At 49.0% G+C, this 23599-nt stretch overlaps 1 protein-coding gene and 1 long non-coding RNA gene across 5 annotated transcripts in view; one reads left to right on the top strand and one right to left on the bottom strand.

Annotated features, from left to right (window-relative positions):
• The window catches only part of SCARA3 (scavenger receptor class A member 3), a 40084-nt gene that overhangs the window by 15369 nt on the left and 1116 nt on the right, over positions 1 to 23599 (bottom strand). For 2 of the 4 annotated variants that reach the window (XM_082468856.1, XM_082468857.1), the window contains exons 2-5: positions 5506 to 5607; positions 4166 to 4285; positions 2722 to 2820; positions 692 to 1735 (exon numbers count right to left, since the gene is read on the bottom strand). In XM_082468856.1, coding sequence (XP_082324982.1) covers positions 692 to 1735; positions 2722 to 2820; positions 4166 to 4285; positions 5506 to 5607 — 1365 coding nt within the window. Of the gene's footprint in view, positions 1 to 691; positions 1736 to 2721; positions 2821 to 4165; positions 4286 to 5505; positions 5608 to 13836; positions 13905 to 14802; positions 14819 to 23599 lie in introns of those variants that run through there. The other 2 variants (XM_082468859.1, XM_082468858.1) reach the window with 2 other exon arrangements.
• LOC309664109 overlaps positions 13913 to 23599 on the top strand; it is a 69620-nt gene continuing 59933 nt past the window's right edge. The window contains exon 1 of the long non-coding RNA XR_014265622.1: positions 13913 to 23487. This is a non-coding gene — a long non-coding RNA (uncharacterized lncRNA). The remainder of the gene's footprint in view (positions 23488 to 23599) is intronic.

The raw sequence follows: 23599 nt of genomic DNA, 5'->3' as shown, positions 1-23599 counted from the left end.
AAAAAAATCAGTACTGAGTAAAGCAGATTGCCCTCCTCAATGTGGGTGGGCCTCACTTAATCAGTTGAAGGCTGAATAGAACCAAAGGCTGACCCTCCCCTAAGTAACAAAGCATCCTCCAGCCTGACAGCCTTCGACTGGCACACTGCCTCTTCCTGGTTCTACAGCAGCTTCCAGCCTTCTGAGTTGGACTAGGACATCAGCTGTGCAGATTTTGGACTTGCCAGCCTCCAAAATCACATGAGCCAATTCCTTATAATCTCTCTCTCTCTCCTATATCTCTGAAGAACTCTGCCTAAGACAGGGGTGAGAAGGGAGGAGAAGAGGGCATCAGAGTGACAGGCATCTGAAGGGCAGATGGTTGAGAGCACCAGTAAGGGGGTGGGAAGGGAGAAAACAAAAGGAGACAGAGTTTCCGAAAGATGAGCTCTACCTATATCTCTCTGTGGGCCCAATTAAACAGATCCACACATAAAAATCCAAATTTGTATGTCGGGCAAAGTGAGGAGCCATACACTTTTCCAAAAGAGGTTGGCAAGGACGTAAAAGCTGCCAGTCACCCCAGGAATTTGCTGCAGGATTGTATCAGCCCACTGAGATTTTTGCCCCAAACCAGGTCCTTCTGTGCTTCCCAAGGTCACCGAGGCCCTCTGGGGGCTCCCCGGCAGCCCGGCCCAGATCTGGCTCTCACCTCGTAGGATGGTGACGTTGCGCAGGATCTCCCCGTGCTGCGTGTCCACGGCCTTCATCTCCTCCATGACCATGGACAGGTTGCGGACGCTGAAGTCCAGGCGGGCGCTGAGCAGGCCAAAGCGCTCCCGGAGCAGGTCGGTGGTGGCCAGCATGAGGGAGACGGTCTTGTTCAGGTAGTAGAGCTCCTCGGCCTGGGTGTGAAAGCCCAGCGTGCAGGAGAGCCGCACGTCATCCAGGTACTTGAGCATGCTGTACACGTGGCTGTCAGTGGCGTTGATGTTGGTGAAGATGGTGCCGATCTCGATCTCATGGGAAGCCATGCGTCCTTCCAGCGTCTCGAACCTCTCCACCGTGCGGTTCTGGGCGTAGTGGGTGTGGTACTGCAGGTCGTGCATGTTCTCCTCGTGGTCATCCAGGAAGGACGAGATGTTATCCAGCTGCAGCTGCAAGCCCATGACCTGCAGCACCAGGTCGTGCATACTCTCAGAATTCTGGCTGATGCGCTGGGAGGAGGCCCCCAGGGTGGCCTGGAGGCTCTTGACCGCTTCTGCCGTCTTGGCCGAGGTGGTGCGCAGGCTGCTGAAGAGCTGTGAGTAGTTCTGCCAGTCGGTGATCATCTTCTGGAGGGTCAGGGTCTCCTCATCTGTCTTCCGCCGGATCCCGTGGATCCACTCAGAAGTCTGCCCCACAGTGAAGTTGATCTGGTGCATCACAGCCTTGACGTTGTAGCACTCCTGGGTGAGGTCCTTCAGAGAGAGGTCCAGGCCGGCTGTGGTGGCCTGCCAGCCTCTCACCTGGGCCAGGAAGAGCCCCAGCGACTGGTTGATCTGGTGGATGGAGAAGGAGCAATTGCCCATCTCCTGGGAGATCTGACCGCTGGTGGTGGAGAGCAGTTCGTGGGTCTGGGAGGTCTGGTCCAGCTGGACCTCCTGAGCCAGAAGCATCTTCTGAATTCCCTCCAGCTCCGCCTGCAGCTTTCTGATCTCTTGCCCCAGCTGCCCAGCCTCATGGCAGAAAGAGCAGTTGTTCGGGGCTTTCAGCTCTTCAGGAGAAAGGGACAACATTTTGAGTTGCTGAAGGATCACGGGACAAAGGTTGCTTCTTTAATATTTCAGAGCATAATGAATTGGCAAGTGGCTTTCCTAACCCTCTTCCTTTCCTAAGACCTGCTATGAAATCCTTTTTGGAAAAGTCTTGCCACCTCTATGCAATCTTATTTCTACCAAATGACTTTACTCTGACCTGAAATGTAGGCTTTAGGATATTTTCTCCATCTCACCACCAAATTCTTGAGAGTATGTATCTTCATAACTTCTCTGAGGTTGCCAAGAACCTCCCATTTACATTTTATTCTTAAAATGTCTCCCCACATTTTAATATTTGTGCTTATTTGAGCCTGTCACAAGCTCGTGGAGAAGAGGGTACAGGGATAGTTTCCCCCCGCGACTGATGAGAAACGAGTCCCAGAAAAGTGACTTGCCAAATGTCACTCAGCTAATTAGTGGCAGAATAGGACTTTCTCTTCCCACCAAGCAGACCCCCTCTAAACCCTTCTCTTATGGCTCCTTCTGTCTCATTCTCAGAATGAGAACGTCCCTTGTGAAAGCAAGAGATAAAGAGATAGTAAATTGTGCAAACTTTAAGGCAGTGATGAGGAAAGGGCCGACTTGTCAAGAGCATAGGGAAGATCTTAAAAATAATTTCAGATACATGAAGATATTTGGCGAGTGGACTACCTTCGGCTTGCTTCTCTACCTGGAGGCTCTGGCTAGATCCATGCCACTCACAGAACCCCCAGCCCCATTCCTGGGTGCATCCCAGGGTAGCAGCCCTCGTTGGCTGGATGCTCTCCAGCTGGACAGGGAGGCCGGGAGCCATGGCTGTCTTTCCCTCGTGCCTTGAAGCTTGGTGAAGGCTGCCCTGCTCCAGGGCACCATGGCATGGGGGGAACCCTGCCCCCCCACCTCCCGTCAAGTAATATCGGCCTTCTGTCACGGTCATTAGCACATCTGGACACTGGACACTCACCCAGCCCTTGGAGATTTTCCTGCATGGACACAAGTTTCTTGTCATAAAGAGCCTGGGCCAGGGAGATGTCTTCTGAGAGAGAGTCCACTTTCCTGAAAACTGCAGGGGAAACAGAGATGAGAAAATGGTCTTAGAGAAACCCTAGTCGTTTGTTGAGAAGACATTTTTATCAGCCCCTCTGCGGCCAAAACCATTCACTCTTCTGTGGGGCTTCCCAATGGCCAGAGTCTGTCACACATCTCTTAAAAATATATACTTGTGTATCTGTATATCTATAGACATAGATAGATATAATCTTTTTATATATCTCCCTTAAGTGTATATATGTGTTTATACGTATGTGGGTATATATGTATATATTAGAATATATAGTAGTACCTAAATTATACATATACATATCTAATTTCCACCCCCCTCAGATTTTAGAACTAGGACCTGACCACAGGGTAGAATGGGGACAAATAAGAAAGAAATATAAAAATAAAAATGATTCTTAATCCTATCCATCTCCGTGCCTCCTTTGCCTCACCTGAGTCCCAGCTTTGTCTTTAATATCTAGTCCATTGGAGCAAACAAACCTACAGGCTTCCCTTAGTAAAAAAGCTTTTTTTTTTTAACTCTGAAGCTAAGAATGGAATAAGATTGCAGTAAGAAACTTTCAAATTTGTTTTCACTTTTTAACCATAAATTGTATTAGTATCCAGAAGGCAGAAGTTACCTGAAACTGGCAGCACGCCATCACCTGGGTCAGCTACCACAGTCATACAGACTGCTGAGGGTATGAGACCCACCAAACTTCAGATCCCTGTGCCTCGCCAGCAGGACCCTGACTTAGTAGGTCTGAGGGAGACCCAGGAATTTGCATTTTAACAAATCCTGGGGGCAACCCTGACGCAGGTACACATCCAGCCTCACTTTGAGAAACACCAAGGCCATGGAAAGGGCTTAGACATTGTCCGATCTGGTGATTTCAACCCTGGGTGTACACCAGAATCATCTGAAGAGCTTAACTACTGAATTAATTCCATTATCCGAGTTGGGGGGGGTGCCCAGGCATCCATATTTTTTTTACAGCTCCCAGATGATTCTAATATGGGGCTGAAACTGAGAACTACTGTCTAGTCCTAGCCTCTCATTTACCAGCAGGAAAACAGAGGTCCTGAGAGGGGAAGTGCCTTGCTCAAGGCCACACAGCTAATTATTGACCAGAAGTAACGAGCTTCCCAGTAGTAACGAGTAACCCAGGCCCAAGTCTTTGCAGTTTGAATCAGGCACTAAGAGCCCCTAGTCAGGAAGATGCTGGTTCTGGTCCGTGAGCCACAGAGATCTGTGTTTGTCTTTGTAGGGGGTTTTGGCACTGAAAGGAGCCCTGATGAGAAACTCCCCCGCAGCCCGGGGTGGAGAGCCCCGGACTAGCGGGTTGCTGCTGGCAGCCTGCACTCACCCAGAGAGGCCAGCACGGCCACAGTCACCAGGAGGAGGGCCAGGAAGAGGTAAAGGATCCGCACCGATGTGTGCAAAGACAGGTTCTTCTGGCAGCGGCTGCAGCGGGGCCCCGGCCGGCCTGTGGAGGGGGGGGGGACAAAAAAGAGGCCGGTGGCAGAGGCCGCGGCTAAAGGGTCAGTCCTCCTGCTCTGGCCTGTCTCACCCCATTTTGAACCAGCCTCCGAACGGGAGCTCTCCTGGCTCCTCACCTCTACCCACTTCACTGCCTTTTCTGGGGCTCCTAGAGCTTTTGCGAATAGGCAAGACCACAGTCAGGATCTTCAAAGTACGCGGCCATCACACCATCATTCTGTCTCCGTGACATCGTCATTCAGCCCATGGTGCCGGAAAGCACCTCTTCCCGAAACATCAGCCGTCCCCCAGGGCAGCCAGCCTCGTCTCACCGTTGGGTGACCAACTCCTCCCAGTTTGCCTAGGACTTTCCTGGACTTTAGCACTGAGAGTCTTCTGTTCTGGGAACTCCTTGGTATTGGGCAAACCAGGATGGTTTGCCAAGACTGTCTCAGTTTTAAAGCTGTAAGTCACACATCTTGGGAAACCCCTCAGTCCCAGGCCAACCAGAAGGTTGGTCCCCAAACTTTGCAGGTAACCAGAAGTTCTCCTGGAAGCCAAACGGATGATTCCAGTGTATCAGTTGGTCCTTGTTATAGAGGAAGGTTGGAAGAAGGTGTTCCTGGCGGCTCTGGGAGGTGGCCAGTGGCCAGCGGGAAAGCTGTGATGCTCCCAGCTGTGAAAGTTCTAAGACGGATTCAACTTCAGCTGCACATGATGAGTACCAGGAATGTTTAAATACCCTGATGCCCGCCCACGCCCCAGACCGAAAGAGGTCAGAATTTCTAAGTGTCGGTCTCAGGCATCCCTGGGTGGTTACAATGCACAGCCAAGATTGAGAACAGCTGCTCTAACCTATACTGAAACCCACCAAGAAGCCCTACTGCAAGTAACAGTTCAGAGGGCGTTGGTTTCTCAGATCAGCCACATGCCAAGCCGGTCCTGTGGGCCTGAGAAGGACGGGCCACTTGATGGGCATGGGATACAACGAAGGGGACAGTTCTGGGCCAGCTGGAAGACAGGCCCTGGGGGAGATGGTCCCGGACAGGTCTGAGGAGGAGCCCTGGAGACAGATGTCACGGGTGTCAAACTCTGACTTCATCTGTACCGCATAACCCGGGCCCATGCAATGCTTCCGGGGAGCAGCGGGGAAGGGACAGCCAGGACTTTGAAGCCATGCGGACAGACAAGTCTCTCCCCAGCCTGGGATCAGCCCGGAGCCCTTACCCTCCTGCGTGCACGGGAAGGACGGCATGTCCACGTCGTCGTCAGCTGCCAGCTCCTCCTCCGTGACACACAGCGCATCTCCGTCGCCGGCGGCCGACCTCACTGTGATGGAGCCAGAGCTGTCAGACCCAGGCTGGGGAGTCACACCCACCCCTCTCCAGCTGCCCCATTCTTTTACTGTCCCCACACCCCACGCCCAACCCCGCCCCTGGGTCCAAGTCAGCCCACCTGAGCTCCAGGTGACCTGACAGCAAGCAGAGCAAAGAAGGATGGAGGTCAGAAACAAGTGGCTGAGGAACTGGGAAGTCCCAACACCTCTGGGGGAGGAGAGTTCATGATCTCTGGCAAACTGGTAAAGAAACACAGGCCAGCCCAGGTGCCTTCTCTATCTGTACCTTGCTCAGACCCCTGGGGTGGAGTAAGAAGAGCTTGCTTGATCTGGCTCAGCACCCTTCCATTCCCTGACAGGTTGTAACGGAAGCAGGATTCTGCTTCTGCAGGGACAAGGGCGAATCTGGCCCCAGCACAGTCCCCACCAAGACTCTGCGTCCAGCCCAGCTGGGGGGCTTCGGAGAGGAGGAGCTGGCGGTGTGAGGACACGGGATGGGCACAGCCTCTGCCTCACACATTGCCTTGCGCAGGACGTGCCAGGGGGTGGAAGGGACCGTGGCAGGAACAGATCTCATGCGGGAAGGCTGATTCCATGCTCGTTCCCTGGGACTTAAGTGATGTATTCCCTCATTCCGAAGATTGCTCCCATTCCCCTAGACACTGCATATCCCTTCCTCCTTAAAAGATCTGGTCTTTTTATGAATGACCAGAAGAAAGATGTCCAATATTGGCAGAATGAGCCGGACCTCCAAGTGGGTGTTTGAGAAATGAGGTGGTCTGCATCGAGCTGACCAGGGCTTTTGTGCTGGGAAGTTGGGGTGCAAGCTTATGATGACAACTAAATTGCTTGGGAGATAGTTGGTGGGGGCATTTTTTAAGCTACGTCTGAACATCCAGAGGCAATAAAAGAAAAGATTAATACATTTGACTACATGCTAGTAAAACAACACTTTTGCACGGCCATAAAAGCAAATGACAAACAGGGAGAAAATATCCACAACATACATCACAGATGAAAAGCTAATATACCAAATTTATAAAGAGCTTTTAAAAATTGAGGAAATAAAGGACCAAAAATCCTACAGAAAAATGAACAAAAGACCCGAACAGGCAATTACAAAAAGAGATATAAAAATGGCCCCTGAATAATTTAAAAGATGTTCAACTTTACTCATAAGATAAATGCAACTTAAAACTACACTGTGATAATATTTATCACCCATCTGATTGACAAAGATGCAGAGGGCCATACACGTTGTTGGCCTAGGTGGTGGGGGGAGTTGGGGTCTGAATGCAAAATGGCCCCAAGCTTGTGGAGAGGGGGCTTAGCAGATGCATTTACCCTTCAACACAGCAATCACACTTTTATGAATTTGTCCAGAATATAGACCTCCAACAATCTGAAAATATATGTGACAAGGTTATTCATTACAGGATTACTTGTAATTACAAAATTTGGGAACTATCTAAACGTACAACTATAGGAGATTGGTTAACATACGATGGTATGTATACACGCAATGGGGCTCAGTGCAACTATACAAATGAATAAGGAAATCTCTATTAACCGATGTGGAGTCATTTCCAGGAGATATTAAATGAAAACAGCAAAGGAGCACATATGGTATGTCACTTTTTTATAAGAAAGAAGGGAAAATAAGAAAACACGCATATATCTGCTTATCGTTAAAAGAAGATAAACAGGAAGAGTAAACCGAAAAACAATGAAGTTGTTTTCTACAAGGGATGGGGTGGGGGAAAGGGATATACGAAGGAGTCACAGTTCTCTGAATATAGTTTTTTGTATAGTTTGACTGCTGAAAACATGTTAATATTTTACATATTCAAAAAATTCAATTTTATTAATAAAAAATACTTGGAAGCAAATAAGCCTTGCTTGCTTGAATGAATACAATAAACATACTAAGTGGGGAAAAAAAGGAAAGAGGAACTAATCTAAGTAAATTATGACACAGTTTGGACTCTGTAATCTCAGTCTAGGATGTGATAATGTAGGATTGGGGAAGAAGTGCAAACAAATCTTGAACTTTTAAAGCAATTTTATTTCTTGGTGTAGCATGGGTAAAGCAATTCTGAAGTTATTTTACATTAATTCAAGATTCAGCAAATAGAGTAAATGCATTGATGTGGTTTGGACCCAGGGTTCTCACTGTGAGAAAAGGGATACAGAAACATACAATGGGAGAGACAAATAAGAACCCCTTGGAGCTGGACTGAAATTTGAAGGTATCAGTGGGAATCAGTAATTTCTAAAGTATGTTTATGTGTGTACATATTTATTTATGTTCATATATATGTATAGATGCATCTATATTTGTAGCTATGTGTATGCATATAACTTTGTTTGTTGAAAGGTCCAGGAAACAAAGACACCAAAATAGCACTGAACACCCCCCCTAGCAATCCAGATGTTGGTCTCTAATACCATTTCCCACTAAAAAGAACCCGGGCTTCTTAAAGAAATGGCTGATTCTAGGGTTGGGGCAGAGGGTGGGTAGAAGATGAATCTAGAACATCTTGCTATTTCAGAAATTAAGGGAATGCTCAAAAAAAAAAAATGATAAGGACATATCAAAAAGAAATAGAAACCAGCCTGAAGATGCCCCCACTGGCCAAATCTGGAACAATTTGAGCACTAAAATAATTAAGTATAATAATGAAATTACAAGTCATTGAAAAAACAGGAATCCATACCAATGACAGACAGACAGACAGGTAGGGAGAAGGGAGGGCTCTTCTTACTGCTGGAGTTGGGAGATCAGCACTCTGCAGTCATCACGGTAAAGACCAGATCAGGCAAGAACCATCAGTGGATGCCACCTCTTGGGAGAATTTTGATGAAGAACAGCATATATGTATGCTTACGTATAAGCCTTTACTCATGGCCTTAAACTGTCTGCTTACAGACTACTTATTAGTTGCAAGGGAGGAAAAAACCCAGTAATTATATAGTGGGGCAATCAGGCAACGCTGACCAGCACACACCATCATTTACGTAACTCGCTGGCCAAGAGTGCATAACCACGATCGAATCATGAGGAAACATGAGAAAAACACAACGTAAGCATTGTATTTTAAAAAGTTGGGGGGGGGGCTGTATTTTTCAAAAATATTAGAGTCAAAAAAGACAGTGAAAGGTGAAGAGACATGACAACCAAATGCAATCCTTAATGTTAAGCTAGAGCCTGTGCTAGAGGGAAAAGAAAATCCATCGAGGTTATTATTTGATCAACGAACATCGGAATACATATGGTACATTAGATAAAGAATTGAAGCACATTCATGAAGTTCATAATTGTACCCTGATCATATTCCTGTTCTTAGGAAATACACACTGAAATATTCAGAAGTAAAGAACCATGATGTATGTAACTTACCCTCAAGAGCTTCAGAAAAAAATTATGTGTTTGTGTGCATATGCAATAAGTGTGTGTATGAATAATACTGCAGTGAAAATCCTTATACGTAAAATGTTACACACATATAGGACTTTCTTTAGACAGTTTTCTAAAAGTGAATTGACTGGATCAGATTGTAAGAACATTTTAATGTTCTGGAAACAAATGAACAGACTGACACCTAGAAAGGGCATACAAATTACACTTCCACCCACATAGCATATGAATATATACTGATATACTAGTCCCTCCCACAATGAGTCTCATAAAAAATAAATGTCTTTATGAGTTTAACTCAAAGAATCTCTGTATTTTATTTTGCACATTTAAGAATTATTAGTGAAATGGAACATTTTCAAGTGCTTACTAACCATGCCTTTCCATGAATTAACTATATGTAGCCTTTGCCCATTTTTCTGTTGAACTGTTGATTTTTCTTTTCACAGAAGGTTTTGGTGAGAACATAACCTATCATCATGTGTCTTGCAGATGTTTCGATATATTTATTTCCGAAAATTGTTAAAGCTTGTGTGTGCACAGCTTTGGGGCCACCATAATGCACTCCAGGGGGAGGGAGAGGGTGGGGAGGTGTGGAAAGGCATTCATATTGTAGCCCCTGATTAAACAGTGGATCCTGAGGGGTCTGTGTTCAAGACTCTTTCTTCCAGAGGGCATTTCCTAGACTTTTGCCAGGTGCCAGGGGAGCTACCGATCTGGGACCACTGAGGTTTGATTCCTAAGATTGGATCACCCAAGTGTGCACATAGAATATATACTAGATCCCCAGACCAGTTGAGGGCAAGCCTGTGTTAACCCAGCACCGCCGCTTTCCCCTCACGCGGACTGTCTGGAGATATCCCATTTCCTTGTCAGCTCTCTAGCAGGTAGATTTCGCATCTAGCCTCTTTCCCTTCCCCTCCCCCCCTTTCAAGGAGCAGACTGGCTGGGGTGAGACTCAAGATCGTTAACCACAGGTTTGGGCGCTGACCAAACAGTAGGAAGACCGTGGCCCATCAGAAAACACTGGGGCCAAAAAAAGTAAATAACCCCAACCAGAATGGCTGTCCCAGGGTGACAGCACCTGGAAGCAGCATCTTCTAGGGTTGGAGTTTTATGCTGGGAGGTCTTTGGTTCAGCAAAGGTCCACAAGTGCCCCTTGGGCCTCTCACAGCCTTGTCTCCTCCTGCACCCAAGACTAGAGATTCCTAACATCCAGCTCTTGCATTTGTGGACTCGTTTGGTTTCAGTTCCTAATTTTAAGGGTTTTTTTTTTTGGCTTGGTCCCTAGGGATTTCCCGTTTTCTTTCAGCTCTAGCTATGCATTTAGCAGTTTGCTTGTAGTTTATCAGGCACTTAAACTTTATAACCCAGGAATATTTTAAGTTGGTAATGCTCGAAGTAGAAGCTCCAATATTTGTTTTTCTTTGTTCCCTTTTTTAAAGTGATGAAGGGTTGGATCTTGCCTTGGGGCAATCTTCACAATGATGCTATAAACTTTGGAGTCGAAAGTACCACTCTCATAGGCAAAAAGACTGAGGTTCAGAGAAGTTAAGAGTGTTGCTTAACAGCACCCAGGATATGTGGTGAAGCTGAGATCTGAACTCAGAAGTCTTCTCTACCGCACCCACTCCCCCGTCAGAGTAACAAGCCAAGGTTCTACAAATGCTAAGAATCCTTGCTCCTGCGACTACAAGGTGAGCAGGTAGCCATGAAGGGGGCTGGGCCCAGGGCTGGGCACGGTTCTCAGGTTCTCTGGCAATGACCCGGAAGCAGCCTCATTTCCCAAATGCTGTGCTGTCGTGACCACTGTGACCTACCCGGGAGCCAAGAGGCAGAGTGGGCAAGGAGTGCCCGATAAGTGAGGGCAGCCCTGAACGGGCTCGGTCGGGGAGGGACTGTGGGCAGCCCCAAATTAAAGATGCCACCATCACTGCCCTGAATGCCCTCTGCTTATCCTCCAGGTCATGACTACATGTCACCTCCTAGCAGTCTTCCTCGAGCTCCCAGACTGGAGGAAGTCTCTTGTTTGTTACATATTCTTCCACGTGGTCTGTATTTTCCCTTTGTGGAATGCAGTATATCTGTTATTATTTATCCAACAGCTCTCTTCCTCAGTGTTTAAGATCTGAGGGTGGGGACTGTGTCTGTCTTTTTCTCTGCTTTACCCAAAGCCCCTAGCACAGGGATTGGCACAGAGAAGTGCTCAACAAACACAATTTCGCATGGGACTATGAATGGTTTTGTGTTATCCTTCCTGGAAGGGGGTCTATGCCTGCATGTGTAATCATGGAGAAGCCTGGTGCAAAGACCAAGGTCAGCCCGTCACCCTCAGAGACTTTGAGTTAACGCGGGGGGAAGGCAGAGACCTGGGTTCATACCCTTTATCCCCACAACTAGCCTGACAGAGAGAGACAGGGTGAGAAGTTATTCTCCCAGTTTTACAGATGGGGAAGCTGAGTTAGGGGGAGGAGGGTTAACTTTGAATGCCTGGCTAAAGCCACAGGGACAGCTAGTGATGAGACAGGCTGGGACCTGGGACCTGGGACCCTTTGCTGCAGGGCTTGCACCTGGACAAAAACATCTCCTCGAGCAATAACATACAAAGAAACTATAAGGGCCTAAAAATAACTGCGTGCATGCACAGTTGTTGCAAATTATGGACAAAAAGATACCGAAGACCAAAAAAAAAACCCCAACTGCCACTTCTGAAGAGCAGGAAGCAAAACCAGGGTGTCGGGAGCAAAAGCAGGGTACTGTGCATGCCCCCTGCACGCAACACCAACGTAAGGGGTGGGCAAAACTCCTAAGCCGCCCCTCCGGCCAGACCCCTGGACACACCCCTACCCTCACCCCATCTAAGGGACCAGCTCATACCCCTCCCCCGTCGGGGAGCAAGCAAGGAAACCTTTTGTTTCAGGGGCCCCAGTAAAGCCTTGCCTGAATTTCTTGTTTGGCCTCTGATCAATTTCTATTGACTGGGGAAGGCCAAGACCCCTGATCTGTAAGAATAGCAAAGCCTCCTGAATTTTATGCTTGAGTTTCCTCTCCACAGTAACAAACTGCAGATAGCCTTGTCTGATACAGTTAGTGTGTTCTCGTGTGTGTGTGTGTGTGTGTGTGTGTGTGCACGCTTTGGAGGAGGGTGGGTACAGTAGCAGAAGGAAGGCTGACATGACTGGTACCCTTTATACGTATCCTAAGAAATCAACCCCTTGAGCCCCGCTTTGTGTCTCAGGCTGCTACCCTGTCATCAGTCTGCCGACAGTTTAAGAGGATAACATTGCCTGGGACGTTACCAGGACTGCCATCGCTTCCCCATAAACCAGCGCCTCAGGCGGGGCGGTGCCTTCTGTGCTGTGTCAGACCAAACCCTCACCCTAACTAGCGGCACCCTCTCACCCCCAGATGATTTCAGCCAGAACCACGCTGTGGGCTGTCGGATTTACAGCAGCCCCGGGGGCCCCTCGGGGAGGTATTCCTTCCACTCATTGGAGCAGAGACACCTCCTAGGCCTTCGTGCCTGTGTTTCTCGTCTCTCTCCACCCCTGGTGGTGCTTCCGTGCCCGCCCCTGTGACTAGGCCTCCTCCCTCTTCTGGCTCCAGGGTCAATTTCATCACTTCGCTGTTTACAGCCTTTGCAGGGAATCTGGGAAGACTTAAATCAAGCGAGATGGACAGACACCAACCTTCAGCAAACACCCCCTCGGAGAGCACACAGCTCTGTCATAACTCTGCTCTCCCACTGAGAGCCCCTAGATTGGCAGTCATTAGCAAGTGGGAATTCACCGAGGCCCGTCCGATACTTTGCGGAGCCGCCGGCGGGAAGGGGAATGGTGGCCAGCACGATCTCAGCTCTCTTTAGACGAGGGGCTTCGCAAATGTTTGGCCCTATTCCCTTTTTCCCTTTGCTGACATCACAGCTCCATAACGCACAGCCCCACCTCTCCCCGCCGCCCCTGCTCCCCGGGTCCCATCCCCAAAGAGATCTTCTCTTTCTAATCCTTCCAACTTCCTGTTTACTAGCGCTGAGCCACGGACCCTGGGGACCCCTAATTTACCTATGTCTGGAACGCTATAGCAACTGTTCCACTTCAGCCTTGTTCATTTGAATGAGGACATAATCCAAAGCTTTGTGAGGCTCTTAGAAGCCAAACCCTGTGCAAGCATGGACTCATTATACTCGCATTACACCAAGACTGAGCCAGTCAGAGGAAGGATGAGGAAACAGACGTAAAGAATTGAGAAGAGCTGGGCTTGAGGACACAGAGGCTATGACTGACTAGAGGATGATTGATGAGACACGATCTGTACTCTCCCCTTGCACTGGACCAAGTGGGGTCAGCGGAGACAGGAAAAGAATTTTCCACCCCCCTCCGCATCTCCCACGCTGCCTGTTCCCATGCCTTCTGGGGCCATGGGACTTAGTGTTGGGTGCCCCAGCTTTCCAGAGCCTTCAGAGAGAGGGAGTGGGAAGGGAACTTACAAGTCACAGAGCCCACCTGTCACGTTACAAAGGCTGGCAGAGGTTAAGTGATCCGTCAGCTAGTTAGAGGTTCTGCAATGCCCAGGGATCTGAAGCAAGATGCAAATACACATACAGAGTGCCTGCAGAGTTACACACACCCAGCGCAGACAGGCCACAGAGCCCGGAAAGGCCTCTTCCATCCAGGCTCGGCATCTGTTTACGCGTCTGGCCTGCCAGTGGTTTGTCATCCCCATGAGGTCAGGAAATCTCCCCTCAGCCTCTTTCAGCACAGGGCTGACCTCAGAGTGGGTGTTCAAAAAAGATGGGTTTACTGACCTTTTGAGAAGGTCTGCATCCTTAGTTAATTGTTAACTTCTGCCCTTTTAATTAAGAGCTCAGTTTTACTAAAAAAAAAAAAAAAAAAGATGAATGATTTAAAATATGGGTTAAGTACGGTTTATTCTTAGAGTTCTCCATGGCTAGGGAGTGTTGGGGAGTGCTGATGCATTGAGGATATGCAAAGGCTTAGAGCAGCAGAAACTTAAAATGAATACACAGGGAGGGGCCCAATGTTTGGATTGAAAAGGAACGAAAGGGCAGGTTGGGGGCAGTGCAGCAAGATTTAGGGTCTTCTTCCCCTGCCTTTCTCAGAGCTGGAGCAAGGGATATGATTTTCCTCTCCTAAAGCTAAAAGGCCTCCCTTTTTTTGGGGGGGTGGGTGGTGGTTAATTTTTTCCATCAGTGTCCAGTTAATCACTTCAGAATACCACCAGCATTTTTATGGCCCTCTCAGATCAGGCTGTGGTTCTTTCCTGCATCATAAATAAACCATCCATGAAACTGAGCACCTCCTGACATGCTGAAAACTGAGAAGCACCTGCGTTGTCAGTGTGAGCTGCCAGGTGCCCGGAATGGTTGAAGATGTCGCCACAGTTGTCTGAAAAGAGGCCACCTTTCCAGGAAGGCAGAAGTAGCCTCTGTTGCCTTCTCTCTGTCTCTCTTTTTGTACTCTTCTTTTTTTTTCATTTTGCTCATTCCAGGAGAAAGGCCACTGGGACAGGAGGGGCGTGGGCTTGGGAAAGGGCACCGGCAAAGCTAGGCTAATGCCTGGAACCTTAAGTATTCAGGAAAACCCCTCTCTTGAGACAAGCTTGGGACAGCCAGCTACTCTGGGTAGCAAACATCAAAGACTCTGTGAGCCAGTTTCAGCCTCCCCTGTCCCAGAGGCCCCAAGGGATTGGAGCTGTCGTGAGGGAGCGTCTTATCCGTGTCATGAAGAAGCCCAGCCCATGAATGACCTACCGAAGGCACAGCTGGGGCCCACTCTTCAGCTAGCGATCTCTACCCAAATTCCAGGCAGTGAATTTAAAAAAAAAAAAAAAAAATTAGCCTTCAAAGACAGCGCTGCAAGCCCAGACTCATAAAGTAGTGGCAGCCACTGGAGACTTGAAAGAACCTCTGTCTCTCCCATACCTACGGTCATATTCTCCAACTCAAATATCAGAAAGGCAGCCACAAGGGAACTCCCTTGTTTTTTTCAAGCCTCAGCTGCCACAGAGCCACGTTGTAGAGAGTTTGATTTGAAGGTGCCAGAGTCGGCACATGGCTGGGCATGACTCCTGGCTCTGCTGGGGCTGAGCCGGGTTCACTTGTCCCTCTGGAGGTGGAAAATAGCCCCGACCTGTTAACCAACTGCTAACTCAACTGTGGTCGCAGAATTCAGCTTTTGGTTGACTGAAAATGTGGTGCTGATTCATTCTTTAGCCTTTCAGGGACTGCAATCTTCCATCAGCGTCAGCAAGGGGGAGAGATTCGAGGAACTGAATAAAAGGTCTTTCTTTGGGAACTTCAAGGAACATATTTTGATGATTATCTTCTATGGAGTTCACAGAGTGGGTTTTCAAAACAGCCAATTGGGTCAGTAAAAATAAAGATTTCGGAGTCTTCTCAGGAGCCAATGCTATATTTAAAGTTGCAGAATAATTGTAGTTTATGGTCGGAGAATGCTATAATTAAGGTGGTAAAATTGTTTTCATTGGAACCCTTCTGCCATGACCCCCTCCCCACAGGCTTCCGCTGCGGGTACGTTTATGTTCGTATGGGAATCAGTCTGTCCCTCTCTGCTCTGATGATCTGGTCCTTCCCTTTCAGATTCTCCTGCTCAGCAAGGTGTCATGATTTGCTCCCCTGTGACAGTCACCTCTTTTCTGCTCCTTCATTCCCAAAATCCACATTCGATGCTCTTGGGACAGGCATTTCCTCTCCTTGCTGCCACCTCTGCCTGCATCCTCAGGGCCAGCCCGCAGCCCCCAGCATCTGCTGCCTTCCACAGTTCCTGTAACCACAGAGGTTGTGGGCAATCTCCCTCTTTATCCTAAATGACTTTCCTCCCCTTTCTTGCCCTCAGTATTCTAACTGGGGCACTCTTGGCATTTGAGTGGCACAGGTCTCCATTAGACAGGATTTACCGACGCCGAGCAGACATCTGGCGTTCTGACCCACTGAATGCCAGTAGCAATCCCTGGTTATCTGCGGTAACTCCAAATGCCAACCCATACTCGTGGGTTCCACATCCGCGGATTCAACCAACCGTGGTTAGAAAATATTCGGAAAAAAATTTCCAGAAAGTTCCAAAAAGCAAAACTTGAACTTGCTGAGTGACCAGCAACTATTTACATAGCATTTACAGTGTATTTACAGCTATTTACATTTACACTGGCATTTACAGCGTATTAGGTGTAATAACTAATCTAGAGATGATTTAAAGTATATGGAAGATGTGTGTGGGTTATATGCAAATACTATGCCATTTTATATAAGGGACTTGAGTATCCTTGGATTTTGGTATCTGTGGGGGACCCTGGAACCAATCCCCCGCAGATATAGAGGGATGACTGTACCCCTTCAAGGGGTTGTATAGCCTCTATTTGAGAAGAGAACCCCAGCTATTCACTCAGTACAACAGATCTTAACCCTCCCCCATCACATACACGATGGTCTCCTCTGTGGAGACAGGAGCTCCTCCATCGCTCCTGAACCCCACAAACCCAGTAGGGTGGGAGGGGTGGGACTCATGAGTTTCTTGATCTTGATTTTTACCTCTGGGCCTTCAAACCCCTCACTCTCTGCTTTTCACCACTTCCAGTCATGCGGTCCCTAGCAGGGGGATTCCCCTTCCCCTCTCTGGGCTCCGTGTGCAAAATAGTGAGAAGACCATCTACTGCACAGAGCTGCTGCGAAAATGAGACAACATACAAAAAGTACCTGGTACATAGTTAATACTTGATAAATGCTAGCAACAGCCATTTTTATTAGGATTGTTTTTCTATCCCGCTTGAATTGCTGCTGTCATTTATCTCTCTTTCCTAATGCCTGTCACTCTCAGGACCAATTTCCAACTTTCAAGAAGTTCAGTTCTCAAAAACACGTCCTACAGAGCACTAGTTCAAAATATTCTTTGTGAAAAGGGGTTCTTTGATCAAGTAAATCTGGAAAATGCTGCATTTTCCATCACCATCTCGAGACTCACATTAACATAGTACAAATTTTGAAAAGTTCTGCAAAAAAGAAAAAAAGTCCACCTGAATCTGTGTTTAATTCTGTGTTTCACAAACTTATTTCACCATAGAATTTCTTGCCATTCTTGAAAACAATGATCTATTAAATCCAATGGAACTGGTAGTCAGAGGTGCACCCACTTTGGGGAATACAGTTCTGGATAAGTACATCACCTGGATTCGATGATTTCTTCATCCTGTCTCCCGCCACCAGCTTTAATGGAGGGAACATGTTGAAAGCCCACTGGGTCTCTAGACCACAGGGCTCCTTGACCTGGAATCTGTAGGTCTCATCTCCACGTTGGCCGCAGCTCAGCCTGCACACCCTCTGGGGTAAACCTCACTGCTGTTCTGTCTGCATGATCGCAAGCTCCTTTCTTGCTCCCTCTCCCGCTGTTTTTCCTAATCCCCTGCACTAAGTCTTTATACTCCTGCTTCTCCCAGGCAATCAGTCTGGCCCCCAGGATCACCTGCGGCTCCCGGGAGCCTTTAGCTTTCTCTCCTGGCCCTGGTGCCTTTCACTCCCCAGCCCTTTCTCTCTGCACTGCACTGGGGACCCAGCTCCGTGGGGGCATGTCAGACACTGGTGTGGCTCTGTCCCCGGTCAAATCTTCCCATCTGCATCCTCACCCACTATTCCTCTTCTTCTCAGCCCGCCTCATTCTCCAAAGATGAGCTCACTACCTCCCTTTCTGAAAAGATCAAACCCATTAGGTTTAAGCTCTTCGTCTTGCCCTAACTTCCTCCAGGTGCCTACCCCTTAAACTCAGTGTAGATGAGGATGTGTGGAGATGGGCCCTCGTGCCCTGGGAGCATAGTGTGGACTCTATTTCCAAACTTCGTTTTTTTTCAATTGAAGTACAGTTGATGTACAATATTATATGTTACAGGTGTACAGCATAGTGACTCACAATCTTTAAAGATTATATTCCATTTATAGTTACTATAAAACACTGACTATATTCCCTGTGCTGTACAATATATCTTTGTAGCTTGTTTTATACAAGTAGTTTGTACCTCTTCATCTCCTACTCCTATCTTGCCCCTCCCTCCTTCCCTCTCCCCACTGGTAACCACTAGCTTGTTCTCTATATCTGTGAGTCTGTTTCTTTTTTGTTATAGTCACTAGTTTGTTGTATTTTTTAGATTCCACATATAAGTGATATCATACAGTATTTGTCTTTCTCTGACTTATTTCACTCAGCATAATACCCTCCCAGTCCATCCATGTTGTTGCAAATGGCAAAGTTTCATTCTTTTTTATGGCTGAGTAATATTCCATTGTGTATATATGTGTGTGTATGTATATATATATATGTACCACATCTTCTTTATCCATTCATCTGTTGACAGATGCCTAGGTTGTTTCTTTATCTTGGCTATTGTAAATAATGCTGTTATGAACTTTGGGGTGCATATATCTTTTTGAATTAGTGGGGTTTTTTTGGATATATACCCAGGAGTGGAATTTCTGGATCATATGGTAGCTCTATTTTTAGTTTTTTGAGGAACCTCCATACTGTTTTCCATAGTGGCTGCACCAATTTACATTCCTGTCAAGAGTGCACAAGGGCTCCCTTTTCTCCATGCACTCACCAACATTTGTTATTTGTGTTCTTTTTGATGATAGCCAAACTTCAAATGAGCGTGCCTTTTCACTCAGCAACCCCTTTCTAGGAATTTTTTTCTAAGGGGATACATATACCACTAGGCAAAGATGGAGATGTAAAGATTATCACTGCATGCTATGATAAACCTGAGGATAAATGTATATACCTTAAATGCCCATTGATAAGGGATTGGTTAAATAAATTATTGTAAAGCCATACTATGGAATATTATGCAGCCAATAAAAAAGAATGCAGATCTATACTTACTGCCTAGGGAAGATATCTAGGTTCTATTCCTGAATTTTATAAATACATACACAGGATAAGCCATGTTATTAGTAGTATAATCTTACTTATGTGAAAAAAATCCATGTGAAAATATACACTGAAGGATTTCTGGAAGAACTCTCTTCCAAATCTTGTCAATTATCTCTGAGGGGTAGGAGTTCAGGTGAGTGTGATTTTTTTTTTCCTTTTCTGAATCTTTCAAAATTTTTATAATGGGGATATATGGTAAAAAGATTAAATGCAACTAGGAATGCAAAGAGCCTATGTCTACATCCTTCCTGGGGCCCCCATAAAGACAGCTCTTCTTCCTTTTAAAAAAATATTTATTTATTTATTTAGGGTGCTCTGGGACTTAGTTGCTGCACGTGGGATCTAGTTCCCTGACCAGGGATTGAACCCAGGCCCCCTGCACTAGGAGCGCAGAGTCTTACCCACTGGACCACCAGGGAAGTCCTAGCCTTTCTTCCTTCTACAGCAAAGCTCAGCCACTCCTATCTCCTTCATCCCTGGGCCCCCATCTCTCCTTCCTTTCTCTCCCTCCACCTTCCAATGGGCAGGCCAGCACCACCTCGAAAAACCATTCACACCTGGCCCTGCTTCTTACTTCAACTCCTTAGCTCCCTTTTCCTGAAACTTCTCTAACACAAGGTCTTCCTGTGCCTTTGTTTCAAATACACCCACTCCCCTCTAGGTCTCTGCAGCCTACTTTTTTCAGAATCAAATAACCCTTAGCTAAGCCTGTCCATCAACAGTCACACTGTTGACCATTTTCTCCTTCTTGGAACTTTCTCCTCTCGGTTTCCATTACATTACATCCTCCTTCTCCCCTGGTGTCCCCAACCGCTCCTCTTGGCTCTGTTACAGGCTCATTTTCTTCTTCCCTCATTGCTTCCTCTAAAAGTAGAGATCTCCCAACATGGGGGAAGGTCATTAGAGAAGTAGCAACCGGCCATCTCCTGACAAACCCTTCTAGGGCCTCTCCAAAGTCAACAGGAGTCAACAGGACACAGCTGGAGCCCTTGGCGTGGCACTCACGGCCTCCTGGTCCTGTGGCTCCCTGCATTTCTCTGCCAACCCTCAGTCTCCAGGCAAATCTCTCTTCCCATCACCGGTGAACACACCCAGTGACAGTGCCCAGCTTTCACCAACATGCTTCCTGCTCCTCCTGTCTCTTGGATGACCCCATCCAAACCTTGCTCACCCTCTACTCCTCCCTAAAGCCTTCCCGACCTGCCCCAACTTGAAAGGCTCTTTCTTTCTGGGGATTCCTACGCAATCTACTGTATATACCACTCCCTGGTTCCTTCGCATCATCCCCCTTGCTTACTTGGTTCTCTTCTTAAGTGTGTATGTTTCGTTTCCCCCGGAGGGCATCCTTGCTCCCCTTTAAACTAGCCGCTTCCTCCCCCAAAGCGGGTATTGATACATGTTTGCCGACTGAAAGGTGTGGGGCAACATCCCAGAATAACCGCTATTTAACCTGGGTTCAGTTGGATGTGAAGGCTTCCCATCTGCACCTTAAAGGAGTGTCTGCAGGTCTCCAGCTAGACGTTTAGGACACTGCCGGGTAAGGGTCTGGGGCTCAGAGGATTAAATCCGGTATCACCAGCCTGTCTCGTGTATCACATCCTTGAGACTAGGTGGGACTGTTCAAGGAATGGGAGTCCACGGCTGAGACCACAGACTCTTCCAGAGGAGGAGCAGCAAAGGAGGAGAGATGGGAAAAGGACCAATAACACCCAAACTCTCTCCTTGGGACCTCTCGTGCGTCAGAGCAAGATGGGCCTCCGGGACCACCCAGCAGGGGAACGAGGCCCAGAGAGGGAAACACTGACCAGAGCCTCACGCGGGGCCAGGACTAGAGCCTCTGTCCTTGACTCTCAAGTCAGTCATCTTCGCAGGGAACCAGGCCGCTTCTGGAGGGGTGACACATGTCTGGGAGGGGATCTCACGACAGGACCCTCTTGCTGGAGATGTGGGAGCAATTCAACAGGTGGCTGTCAATGGCTCAGACAAGCCAGCGGGCAGCTCCAAGGTGGGCCCATCACCAGGGGCTGGTGGCAGCTGTGTGCCCCTCAGGTGTGAGAGGGGCTGGACCCGGAGCTGGGGCGGCTTACATCAAAAGATGCGGCTGCCTGGGAGGCCCGGCTGCCAGCCAGTGGGCGGGTGGGCGGGAGGCGCCTCGGGGTGGAAACAGCTTGGCTGGCAGAGCGGGCCCTGGCACCTGGCCACGGGTGGCAGCGCGCATTAGCAGACCTGTTTTCTTGTTTAAGTACCGTCCCCGCCAACCTCCACAAAACATAACATCACCATGTTTTGCTTTGAGCGGGGATAGTGAATCTTTGCCAGCAGATGTACTTCTCAGATTGGTGCGGCCCTCGGAGGACAGTCTGAAGCCAGCTTCCCCCCCGGGGAAGGGCCATCCTGGAAGGGGCCGCCTGCTCTTCTGGGCACTTTGTTTTTTTCCACGTGTGTAAAAAAAATCCTGATTCTTCACACTCCACAGATGCCCCCAAGGCCAAATACTGACTGACTGCCCTGGCTTTTCCCTTCAGGTACGGGGGTGGCTCTTCCTGGCCCCTGGGGAGGATGAGGGGAGACCCTGCAGGGAGGTGGGCTGGGAATCAACCCCGCCTTCCCCGCAGCTCTGTGGCCCGGGCGCTGGGAGGTTATGGAAGATCGTAGAAGGTTTCCCGAAACTGGGGGAAAACCACACAAGAGCTGCCTGAAGGCCTCAGCGGACAGGAATTGGGCCCCAGGTGGTGGTGAAGCTGCAGTCTGAGGGAAAAGGCGTGAGAGAGGCAGGACTTGGGTTTCTTGCTCAGAGCCCACAGCCTCCCAGTCAGCAGGCCAGGAAGAAGCTGGGACCCGACGACCTGCTTCAGCCGGCCCTCCTCACAGACCTCCTCCAAATACCTGTTCACACCAGCTCTTTCCTCCGCCGCTTAGAGGAGCGGCATCGCCTCACTGAGCTTCAGAAAGGCGGGCCGTGTGTTCCCGACTCCCTTCCTGGGAGCTGGGTGTCGCCTCCATTTCAGGGGATTTTGGCCCTGCCTGGCTTTCCCCCAGTCTGTTTCCCCCCAAAGAGCTCTTCTGGAATGTTGGTGGAGCCAAACCACCGTGAGAATGTGCAGCGTCTACCATCACCATCAAGGTCCAGAGCAGCGTGGGCCCCAAGCCTGTGGCGAGATGTGGCCTCAGACCTTTCCAGAAGCTTCTGGTAATGACCTGCCCCGGGACCGCTGACTGGGCACAGGACACTGCGCAGATGCGGTAGCTGAGAGCAGGAACCCGGTGGGTGAGGCTCCTGTCTGCTGCTAAGGCAACTCCCTGGGGCTGATGAGAACTTGCTTGCCTCGTCCCAGATAGATCAAGACGTGGTGAGGCCACCGGGAGGCCCAGACAGAGGGACCAGAGGCCGGAGGGAAGGAAGAGGGATGTATGCGTTAGCAAGCACACTGGCCTGGAAGTCAGGAGCCCTGGGCCGGTCCCCTGACGAGCTGTGAATCTTAAGCAAGTCCCTTCTCTCATCCACGTGCCCAGCAACGTAATTTGCGGGGCCCAGTGCAAAATAAAACTGCTGGGTTCCCTTGTTAAAAAATTATTAATAATCTCCAGACAGCAACATCAGAGCACTGAACCTCGTGTGGCGCCCTGGGCCCCTGGGGGACTGCACAGGTGACACACCCACGAGGCTGGTCCTACCTGCTTGGGCCTCAGTTTCCGCAACTATACAACATGGAGGCTGTGATCCATCAGAGGTTTACCCGTGGAGCCTTTCCTTCACAGGAACCCTCAAACCCTTCTATGCAAATGAAGCGGCTTCGCCAACACCACCTGACGGCACAGTGGAAAGCCCTGCGGATGACCCCGGAAGCCCTTTGGCATTTCCACATTCAGGAAGTGGAAGAGGCGCTAGGAGCACAAGCGCCTGCCCCAGTGCTATTTGAAGGATTATCGTAAAGCAGGTGAGGGAGCATCAAACCCCCCAAGTTCCCTGTCCCGCGGTAGGACTCCAAAGCCTGCTTCTCCCTTAGCCTGAGAACGACCGTGAAGACCGGGGGTGCACTCTCCCGGGCCTCAAGTAAACCAGGCCCAGGGATGAGCAGCAGGGACCAAGTTTGGTTCTTGTTTCCATCCCAAGAACTGGCTGCAGGGACCACTGCGGTGATGCCCACCGGCCTGGGGAAGAGCTCAGGCCTGCACCGCTGATCTCCCCCTGCTGCTCTGCGCCCAGGAGGTCAGAGGACGGTCAGCCAGGGTTCAGAGGTCAGGAAGGGCTGGGCCTGGGCTGAGGAACCCAGCCAGGGCAGGTCTCTCCTGGGGAAAGGGTGGAAGTTCCCGGAGGAGAATCCTGGGCCTGGCGTGGGCAGAAGGCTAGGTGAGGGCCGCAGCAGCCTCTGAGACAGGTCCTCCGGAGGGGGTGACACCGGCAGAAGGTTGGGCGGGTAACATCGTTCTGTGCTGACAGGTTAACGGGATCAGATACTTCTCTGGATTTACCACGGCTTTTCGGGAGAGAGCCGTGGCCAGTGAGCACACTGCATCCCGCCTCCCCTCTCCCTTGCCGCGGGACTTCAGGGCTCCAGCCTGTCCTCCCAATACCTTTCTCCGGAGGAGACGAAAGAGGAGCCCACGCACTTC

Source organism: Balaenoptera physalus, assembly GCF_965194825.1.
Source record: "Balaenoptera physalus genome assembly, chromosome: 7".
Taxonomy (NCBI): Eukaryota; Metazoa; Chordata; class Mammalia; order Artiodactyla; family Balaenopteridae; genus Balaenoptera; species Balaenoptera physalus.
This window is presented reverse-complemented; position numbering and strand designations above follow the sequence as displayed.